Here is an 11361-nt window from a genome sequence, read left to right on the forward strand (position 1 = left end):
TATATTGATTATTACTGATTTAATGATTTACATGTTAAGAGTTATATACTGAGTATTGCTTACAGTTTTTTTCTAGTTCATATTGGAAAATACTATTGATATCTCTCCTATTTTGGGGGGAGGATTTCTGATAGAAATGTAAACATTTCAAATTTTTAACTTCCAAAAGTATTGAATATCTTTTCCATTTCATTCAGACTATGGTATAGGAACTATCAGACTATGAGTATAATTGGCAACTACTAAAATGAAATAAATGTATGAGACTATGGGGATAATTGACTAAAATGAAATAAATGTAAATTACAGGTATTGGTGGATAAAGATACAGGCCTTGGCGGAAGCTGGAGAGTGGGCAGAGCTTGACAAATTTTCACGCACCAAGAAACCTCCTGTCGGCATAGAGGTAGGTTCACAGTTCTCTGTCAAAGTTAGGGGAATCATGGCTCTTATTATAAACTTGTAACACATACTGAACTCTAGTTAAAATGTACTTAAAAGAGTTAAAAGATGTATACTCTGGATATTCACCACATCTTCAGGATTTGTCATTACTGCTAATTCTTAAAGATGATAAAATGTTTTCATTTGAGAGATATTCTGTTTATTCACAATGAATTGTTGTTGGAAAAAATTATTCAACATTTTTTGTAATTGTTGATGGCTATGTTACCAGATATATACACTATTAAGTTTGCTGATTACAAGCTACCCTTTTTGAAGGCTTTTTTTATATTCAAGCTACAAATGCATTTATTTTTACTAGAGTTTGGGTCCTGCAGTTCTCTTTAATTTCATGCATATTAACTTTTTTTGTAGTTCATCAGACACTGTTGTTACACATGAAATGTAGTTTAAACTTGAGTGTGCTGATTCCATTTTCTAATTATCCTCAACAGTGTAAATTATATGAAATAGTCTTTTATGTGTTGTTTGTCAAGGAATTTTTTGTTAATGTCAACATTAAAAGATTAAATTATATTTTTGTTTTATTTTTTAAGGAAATGTTGATATTTTGTAGGCATTTGTAGAAGTTTGTGCAAAATATAATAATATTCATGAAGCTATGAAATATATGCCCAGAGTTGCTACAGACCTTAAAGTGAAGTGTTTAGTGAAAGTTGGGTAAGACATTATGAAATATATAACCAGAGTTGCCACAGACCTTAAAGTCAAGTGTTTAGTGAAAGTTGGGCAAGACACTATGAAATATATGCCCAGAGTTGCCACAGACCTTAAAGTCAAGTGTTTAGTGAAAGTTGGGTAAGACTCTACTATGAAATATATGCCCAGAGTTGTCACAGACCTTAAAGTCAAGTGTTTAGTAAAAGTTGGGTAAGACTCTACTATGAAATATATGCCCAGAGTTGTCACAGACCTTAAAGTCAAGTGTTTATTAAAAGTTGGGTAAGACACTATAAAATATCAAGTATAGCGCTTTAAGAATCTGCCAATGGCAAATACAAGTTACACACAGGAGGGTTCACTTCAAGTCTCTATGTGAAGAGTATACCAGATTCAGGGGATTAATCTTAAAATGTTGCATGAAAACTAGAACAACATATTATTCCCTCTGCTGTCCAATCCTAATATTATAAAAATGTATATTTTCTTTGCATGAAATTGTGATTTTCCGGGAAAAAAATTACCCCCCAAAAATTTCTCCAATTAGCAATCAGTGGTTTTAATGTTTCCCTTACTTTAAAATAACTTATCATTGCTTGCCTTTTGGTGGATGACTGTCTCATTGGCAATTATACCACATCTATTTTTTTTTTTTTTAAATTATTTTTCTCATTTAATGATATCAGTTCAATTTTCCTACTATTAACATACTGACTAACATCTAATTGATAGAAAGTGAAGCTATTTGGAATGATTTCACAATTTTTCTTGCCCACAAAATCAACAAAAGAAAAATTGCCAGCAAAAATAAGTTGGTTAACAGAAACATAAAATTTTGGATCCACTCCCACAGAGTTTATATATGTACTTAATTTTTTGCATCAGATGTTAAAGTAATCAAACCTACAGGCTACAGATCAGTTTATCTTTATATCCCTCATAGAGTACAATTGCGACAGTTACATTTCTGACCAACAAAAATAATTCTTTGTTTCTTTGTCCCACCTCGTTATCCATTATTATTGCCATTACTCATATGTATAATGAAAAAACACTTCCTAGTAATTTTTTTTCTGGCCGAAGAACAGTGAAAAAAGAATGCAAACATTACTTCAAATTTTCTTTCCATCAGTAAATTGCAGTTTATTTTTTAATTTTAAGGAACAAGAAGGCAGCTGCAGAGATAGCATTTGAAAATAAGAATGAAGAGGAGTTAAATTTTGTTCTGTCCAAATGTGGACATTCTGACAGACAACTAGCCGAGACAGTAAAAACTTTGAAACAACAGCTTGGGGCTAGGAGATAACATCAAACAATTTGTTTTATGATATTTATGTGCAATAAACTTATTTATACTGATGTATTATATGCATTCCTAAAAAAAATAAATTAGCATAAAATAGACCGGAAGAGTTCATTAATTATAAGTTTCTTTCTTTACCAGAAAATACATGAAATAAGTGTCTATATATTTGTTGTCTTGCAAGACAAAAAGTCGACCTAGATAAATTTGTATGCATGTGACTTCTGGTGACCTTAATCAGCGCATGTGCTGTGGGGATCGTTTCTCTAATAACAAATCTAATTGCAAAGCGAAAGTGGTTATTCAAAGGCAAGGAAGACCAACGGACTCAAATCGTAAAAAAAAAAAGTCAGAATATAACGCAAGGATCATTTTGTAATTATTTACTTATTGTGATATAATGTGGCTCAAATATGGTCATTATTTATGAGGGGCCTGATGGGTTATTTTCGTTCTTTGCAATCGGTGCATTTTAGCTATCGTGATCCGTTTTTCTACTGATTTATATTTCTTGATTCGTGATGAAAGCATTGTTCATGAATTGTTTTCATTGGAGTTTTATGTTCATTCTCCGTGATAGAGACATATATTTCATTCTCGTGATTTTTTTCCATTATGGAAATAAAGAGTTCCATTGAGTTCCATTGAGTTGTCTTTCTTGGCTTAAAAAGTTGAAGCAGCACAATTTAATTTAGAACCTGGGAGAATTCAACACATAAACAAGTAATGAGCCAGTAATGTATTTGATTGTAGCTTAATTGAACCAATCTACAACACAAACAACCAGCTTCTAAATCTCTATTATCGAGATTGATTGGGGATATTCTTTTCATATTTTCGTGATCCATGATCATGGAAATTTGTTTTCTTTGAATCGTGATTGACAAAAAAATCAACTCGTTAATCGTGATGAGACACACACACCCTCCCCCCCCCCAAATCATGCCCCTCATTTATTTGAAAACTAATAAAGAAATAGATGAAATGAATGAAAACAAGACATGTGCTTATCTGTGTATCCATTATTATTTTTTTACCAAGGTTAAAGTATTTTTAACCCAGGTGAATGTCCTGTCGGCAATCTTCAGGAGTAATGGCAAAAAATCATGAGATCAGAGCTATCGATATTCTCTGATTTGAAAAAAAAACATATTTTCACAATTTTATCGACATTTATTGCTTCAATTGCATTACTACAAACCTTTTTCATTATATCAGCAAAATTCGGTAGAATCAAAACTTAACAAATTTTAAAGCCTACTCGGGGAGCTTTAAGTTTAATATATATAACCAAAGTTTTAGGGGTATATAGTCTTCACCGTCTGACCGGACTATTTTATAAGCTGCTTGCAGCATTGTTATGAAACTGTATGGGATGTAATATAACCATATGGAGATGTGCATACTGTCAGAATCTGTATTTGGACAAAATTGTAGAACTAATGGCTGTTGCATTTTCAGCAAAACATGGTCACATGCTTTGTCCGCCACTTTTCCTTAAGTCGGACTTAAGGCTAGAAACCACTAATTCCACTTCCCATAGGCTTCTATGCTAATTTCACTATATTCAATGGCTTCTCTGGACTTCACCTTAACTTTAACCTACAGAGGACTATATATATATCAGCAAGATTCTACATATGTCAGCTCACAATCCTCAGAATGGCATGTGGGGTTAGCAGTACTGGTCACCGGAAGTGAAGGGTCTATAAATACCATGGGAAATCCCAGTGTTTTCACAAGATAAGGGTATATTTAGAAATCATTATGGAGATTAGGCTTCACATCACAAGCATCAAAATGAACCTATATAATGTGCAGAAATGTTTTTCCATTCAGAAACTGTTTAAATTTTTAAAATAAAATGAGAACTTTTTTTCACAGCACTATGAGGAACAGGGGGTAATTTCTGCGTAGGACTATTTTGCCGTTCCGAATTGGTGGTCTGTAACCTAAAAGATTTGCAGGATTTTTATGAAACTTGATGGGGTGTAAAATTACCAAATTGGGATGTGCATATTGTCAAGAATTCATGTTTGGGAAAAATTGTACAAATGATGTCTGTTGAACTAAGGCATCTTTCAGCAAAATTGTCTACAACTACTTTATGAGTTGCAGGATTGTAAAGGAGCAACCATTTGATATTTAGGAGGAATTAGGATCAGTTTTTTTAAAGAAAATTTAGGTCCTGCCTTTTTTGTTCTTCTGTGCTAAGCGCCGAAATTTTTTAATATTTACCAAAAGATATGAAGACAATGATAGATTCTGCTTTTTTATTATTATTTTTTCTTATGGCCTGTCCTGGCTTTTTATTTCCTGAAAAATTCATTTTAAATTTGATCCTTACCTTCCCCTCCCATAAAAATAAAAGAGTAGTTCCCTAATTCAAGTTCAATACAATGGAGTGTTAGACTACCACATGGAGATGTGCATATTGTCAGGAATGTATATTAGAACAAAAATAGTAGAAATGATAGCTGTTGGACTTCAGCCTTTTTCAGCATAACTTGGTCTTATGCCTCATCCACAACTCGTCCTCAATGATTTGCAGGATTGTTATGAAACTTAATGCAGAGGTGTTTACCATTACTATAATTTCTACAAAATCTGCAAATCACACACTATGGATTGGTCACTAAGTAACACTAACAGGTCTGTTAATAGGTGTGTAAGATTACTGTATGTAGATGTGCATGACGGGAATTAGTCTTGTGCTGTTATTGTGCTGTCAACAAAAAAATAATACTGATTGTTTGGAGTTGGGCATTTCAGAAATGGCAGGAAATGGTGCTTCAAAATTGCTTCCAATATGAATGGTCCTCAAATGTAATGGGTTCAACAGGTTGCAGGGAGTCTAGTTTTACATTGGCCTAATTTTAATGAACATTTGTACTTCCTATTATACTTTTCAAAACAGAGCCAAAATACCAATTTTTTCTTCAAATATTGCATTCCTGTGTCAAATACTTTAATTGGAAGGCCATTTCATCAAGATCCTTTCTAGTAGTTGAAAGATGAAATAATAAGCGACAGAATAAAGCCTTTTAACAGGAGCTCGGAGTTCTCCTTTGTTTTAATAAATCGCTCTATGGTATGCAGCTTGATAGGACCACTATTGTCAACACCAAACATTGAGCGAAGATAGTTTTGGGTAACTGAAACATCACTTCGTCACAGTTCCATATATGCAAACAATCAATTATACCTGAATTCTATTGATAGTATTATATCCATTATACATAAAATTTGTAGCAGTTCAACCATCAACGGAGGTCCTTGTGTGAAACAAGCCAGACACATCTCTACAAGTTAACCATTAAATATTTAACACGGCATTTTATTCAGAAAATGAAAATATATTGTGGAATCCCCAACCCACAGGCAGATCCAAAAGGGGGTGAGTATCAATTTACAAAATTTATGAAAATAGCATATTTTCGTGTTTCAGAAGTGGAGGATCCAGGAACTATGAAAAGGGGGGTGCCAGCTGAGGTTCCTCAGAAAAAGATGGGGTGCCAGGAAATAATTTGCCATTTTCTGTCAATTGTACACATAAAAAGGCCAAATTTTCCAATAAACAAGAGGCTCCCAGAAGTCTGAATCGCTCACCTGGTTACAGTTTTCTTTCAAGGGCAATAAATTTAACAAGTTGTCCAACAATTTTGACTCAAGAAGACTGGTAGGACTATCATAAGGATTATTTCAGTGATTGAAAATTTCTATTATAGTTTTCAAGATATTGGCAAACAGTTGAAAACTGTAAAAAAAAGTCATTTTTCATCTCATTCAAGGGCAACAACTCTTACAAGGAGTCAACTGACAACTTTGATCATTGAAGACTTTTTAAGGCCTTATAATAAGGGTCATTACATCATGAAAATAATTTTGCTAACCCTAACGGTTTTTGAGATATATGCAAAATACTACTGTCTGACCCCTTGGTTCTATTTTTAGTAACGGCGGCCATGTTTTTCGACGGATCATAAATCACACACATCAGTTCTATGCAGGAGACCCCAAGGAATATTCATACCAAGTTTGGTTCCAAATGGTCAAATGGTGTCGGAGGAGAAAAATTTTGAAAGCAGTAACATTAAAAATAACAAAAAAACGTCAAAAACTGCAATTACTTCAACATGGCTTAACAAATTAAAATGAAAATATGACCACAGATAGATCTCATCATGCTGAATACTTTTATCCCATGGCAGAATTTGGCTAAACCTGATGATGTTGGAGATATATGCAAAAAATTACTTTCTGACCCCTGTTCTATTTTTAGTAACGGCGGCCACGTTTTTCGACAGATCAAAATTCCTTCATCAGTTCTATGCAGGATTACCCCAAGGAACATTCATACCAAGTTTGGTTCCATTTGGTTATGTAGTGTCAGAGAAGAGTTTTGTAAAATTGTTAACGACAACGGACGCCAAGTGATGGCAATAGCGCACATAGCCTTCAGCCAAGTGAACTAAAGAGGGTGCCAACCTCCTGCATCCCTCTTTGGATCCGGCGCTGCAGAGAATCACCTAGTGGGGGGGGGCACAAGAAAAATGCTTCATTAACACATTTTAATGCATTCAGTATTTTCTTAACTTCTGCAAGTTGAAGATGACAAGGGCCATTAGGCTCCGACCATTTTTTTACTGAAAAGTGGGGGGCTGGGATTTTCAATGTTGCTTAATATTTTTTTCTTTTTTGTTCTTCTTATTTTTTTTTTTTTTTTTTTTTATTATTATTTTTTCTTTTTGCTAATCAAATTTACGATAAACAATAAATGAAAAATATTATACAAATATCAAGGGAGGACAAATGAAAATAGAGACTCAGATATTAATCAGATATTGTATTCTTGTATTATATTCTAAAAAATGACAATTTGTTTTTAAAAATGAGATGGGAATTTCAAAATCGTGATTTTTTTTTCACTTCAGTTTCTTGTATTAATGTTTCTTCTCTGAAACTGAAGTGGCTTTGGATATAGAACATGTCTATACACCAACAAGATGAAATTAGCCCAGCAAATATCTGGTAAGGAGTTCAAAATTAAAAAATAAAATCCTCCCAACCACCCCATGTTTTTGGTGAGGGTTGGATGAAATTTACTTGGCCTAAACAAGACATGGCTTTGTCTGTAGCCAGGAATTGACGAGGAGTTGCTTCTTTTTTCTAAACCTTACAGAGCACGAGAAAGTCTAGGACTCATGCAGGCCGGGATTAGCTTTCCCTGCGATAGCACGAGAAAGTCTGTGACTTGTGCAGGGAAGCAGCCCAGGTCACAATCAATTATGCATAGCCAATCTAGAGTCTATGGCCCTTTAGCACCCCAAAATTTATCAATTAGGTAAGAAGCAATCTATGAGTAAATTCATGATTGTATACAATATCGGATTAAAATTCTTGCACACTTATACAGAAAATATGGGGTGACAGGAGACAACCTTGGCGTATTGTGGATGACTTGGCGTTTGGAGTTTTTGTATGATTGATTGATTGATGGGTTTTAACACCCGAGCAGCGATATTTCAGCTATATTCAGGCGATGAACATGAAATGAAGATGATAATGAAATGAAAAATGGGATGGGACACAAGGATAACAGGGTCAACAAATTTTGATTACTACTAGAAATACGGAGGGATGGGTAGGGTCGGGCAAAGGTTCCTACTCCTATCGAATACCACAACAGGGTTCTTTAACGTGCGAGGAACGTGGCATCTTTCCCAACACGGTGCACCACAATGGTTTGCGGTCAGGTTTTCCGCATTATAGCCTGTCAACCCCAGCCTGTAACACGCCAGGGGTACCCCATTCCACCACCTGGGGCACACAATCCAGTTGCTCTGTGGGCAGAGCGCCCAAGCCCCCGGCTAGGGTTCTGAGCACTATTTAGTCGCCTTTTACGACCAGCTAAGCTCTGCTTCAGGCCTATTCTTTTAACACCAGGACCTGCACAGGGCGGTGTTTTTTGTAGAGTCCTTGGATAATCTTTACAATTTGATAGGGTTTCCACAGTGTCTTAGTGCCTTTCAAAATGCATTTCTATGCTAAGACCTTCTTGAAGTCCACGAAGTTTATGTGGAGGGCTGATTGCCATTCTATTTACTCCTCGATGATGACTCGTAATGTGGCAATTTAGATCAATACATGATCGACCGCATCGGAATCTGGAGAGTAGCTGAATTCCTCTCCAGTTTTTGGCAGTAGCTCAGGTCGCCCTTCTTTAGAAGCATAATGATGGAGCTTAAACTCCTCAGGGATTTCTACTGTTTCCCTGATTCTTCCAAACAGCTGATGCAACGTGCTGTATGGCCACGTGCAGGTCTGAGTGTCAAAAGAATAGGTGAAATATTGCTGCTCGGGTGTTTAACCCCAACAATCAATCAATCATTCGAGATGTTGTAGTTTTTTTTTCGTTTTGATCTTCAAGACCTAAGGTGGAAATTTGGTTCGGTCCTGGGACTTTTCCGGTCCTTATTCGTAGGGCGATTGAAAGTCGACATCGAACCTCAGGATATACTAGCAATACATAGAATTCCAGGAAAAGACAATGACAATAGACCTGTCTTTGTTAAGATGAGAAATACCGAAGTCATGGTGAAAGTAATGGGAGCTAAAAAAGGACTTCAGAAGGGAGTTCAATTCCATGATGATGTAACTCTAAAAAACTTGGGACTGATGACAAGACTAGAGAACACTGAAAAATTCGAAAATGTATGATTTTATAACTGCAGTGTTTACGCTAAGACTGAAGAAGGGAGAGGAAAAAGATATGACTTGTTAGACAATATTGAGGAGAAGTTGAGAAAAGTTTAAAACTTTATAAAAAATTAATTCTAACTATGTGTTTAATCAAATGTAAGTAATGTTTTTTTGGTTTTTTTTTAAATATATTATCTTTTTAGTTACTTTATATTAGAAAGTGAAATGTTTAAATGCCTTTAGGATAAGTCATTAACTATTCAATGTTTCTATTTAAATTAACTTAAATTAACACCAGCTTTACAGATGAATTTAAAATAACAGGTGAATGGTTATTGTCAAAGAAAGTAATTTATGTTAATACATTTATGATAAAAAAAAAATTGCTATTATTATCTTCTATATTTTAAGAATCAACTGATATGTGATAAAGCCACATTTATTTGTGGAGGTCTAAGTCAAAGGGAGATAATCATATCGATAACTGTTTTCTTAATTTTTTTCAACAACCAATATCAGTGTTTCCTTCTGTTCAATTTATTTTCTTATTTTAATGAGAAATGGTCTTTACCTCATGGTCAAGGGTTGAATGGTTGAATTAAAGAAAAATGAAAACAACGCTTTTAATTCTTCATCCAAGAAGTGAAATGCCTACATAAGTAAATAAACTGAGTCGATATAACAAACAGTCATATGGTAGAGTTGTGCGAGTTACCATATGTGACCATCTTTTGTGAGTTTAAGATTTTTTAGTGTGTGTGTTAATATGTGTGTTTGTCTTTGTAAGTTATATGTTTGGGTTTTTTGTTAACATATAATACTGTAGAAAATGCTTTTGCAAATGTGTGTACTTTGTTACCTATAATCTATAAATATGGGTGATAATTTTACAATTTTATCTATGACTGTTAGGGGTATAATGTCAATCCCTAAAAAGAGAATAGATATTTTTAACTGGGTTAAAAGCAAAAATGCATCTATATCTTGTTTACAAGAGACACATAGCACTAGTGAAGTTGAAAAATTATGGGGAGATGAATGGGGAGATAATTGTTATTATAGTCGCTGTAATGGTCTCAGTATCGTATTAATTTTCCCATAGACTTCTATAGTGAAGTGCATAATTTTAGGATTTTTTAAAAAATATGTAAATTGATTCAATAAAACTTTCACTTATGTAGCATTTCTAAGGACATGTGAAAAAATAATTTCCCGCAAAGAAAATAGGGTGAGTCCACGAAGATCGGACAGAAAAGTAGTCTCGAACTATAAATAGCCATTTTCCCTACTTTCACTTTCGTTTTGCACTCACCAAACCAACCTTTTCAGTGGAACATTTTTATGATATTATGTTAGATTTTCTTTTAAAAAAAGTTCTTCATTTTACAGTGTGATGTTTGCTCTATTTTATAAGTCATTGTTCATATCTTTTGACAAAATATTAGTTTGTAGAGTGGCAAAAAGAAAATGCACTATATTTTTATAGCATCCATGTTTTGACGTACACCTGCTCAGGGATATGCAATACGATACTGGTACCTAATAGTGGATGTGCTGGTATTTGTCTCTTATTTAAATAGGGTCTTGATTTTAAAGTACATAAATCTGTAATTGATAGTAATGGTCGGCTTTTATTACTTGATATTAGTTTATATGACCAACATACAACACTTGTTTGTTTATATGGTTATAATATAGATAAGCCTGACTTTTTTGTTGAAATTCATCAAAACATATTGTCAATAATGAATACTTCAATCATTGTATGCGTTGATTGGAATACTGCCCAATATTATAGCTTAGATACTTATAATTTACTTCATAACAGAAATCCTAATTCTAATTCGAAGGAAAAGATAGAAGAGTTGTCTGAATCTCTTGAATTGATTGACCCATGGAGAACTTGTTATTTTGATGAAAAAGTTCACTTGGCGGCAAAACACGCGGCAAAACACATCCTATAAAGCAAAGTAGACTTGATTATTTTTTAATAAGTGAGGATATTTTTGCTTTGATGAAAAATACAAAAATAATACCAGGTTATCGAACAGATCATTCTGCCATTTGTTTCACCTTCTCTGCAAGTCTTTCAAAAAGGGGTAGAGGGTATTGGAAATTTAATTCTCAATTACTGAATATGTTCAATTAGTAAAGTCTTGTATAACTGATACGGTATCAGAATATTATGTCTGGAAATATTGATGACTACCTTACTGTGAAGCTTAATTGTA

At 34.0% G+C, this 11361-nt stretch overlaps 1 protein-coding gene across 3 annotated transcripts in view; it reads left to right on the forward strand.

Moving 5' to 3' along the window:
• Positions 1–2592, forward strand: part of LOC148610879 (vacuolar protein sorting-associated protein 16 homolog) — a 59281-nt gene extending 56689 nt beyond the window's left edge. For all 3 annotated transcript variants that reach the window (XM_088590729.1, XM_088590727.1, XM_088590728.1), the window contains 3 exons: positions 310–406; positions 1022–1125; positions 2287–2592. In XM_088590729.1, the coding sequence (XP_088446855.1) occupies positions 310–406; positions 1022–1125; positions 2287–2431 (346 nt within the window). In that variant the 3' untranslated portion in view covers positions 2432–2592. The remainder of the gene's footprint in view (positions 1–309; positions 407–1021; positions 1126–2286) is intronic.
• Positions 2593–11361: the final 8769 nt, after the last annotated feature.

Source organism: Perna viridis, chromosome 7, assembly GCF_037379345.1.
Source record: "Perna viridis isolate PV_CMFRI_1.1 ecotype Kerala chromosome 7, ASM3737934v1, whole genome shotgun sequence".
Taxonomy (NCBI): Eukaryota; Metazoa; Mollusca; class Bivalvia; order Mytilida; family Mytilidae; genus Perna; species Perna viridis.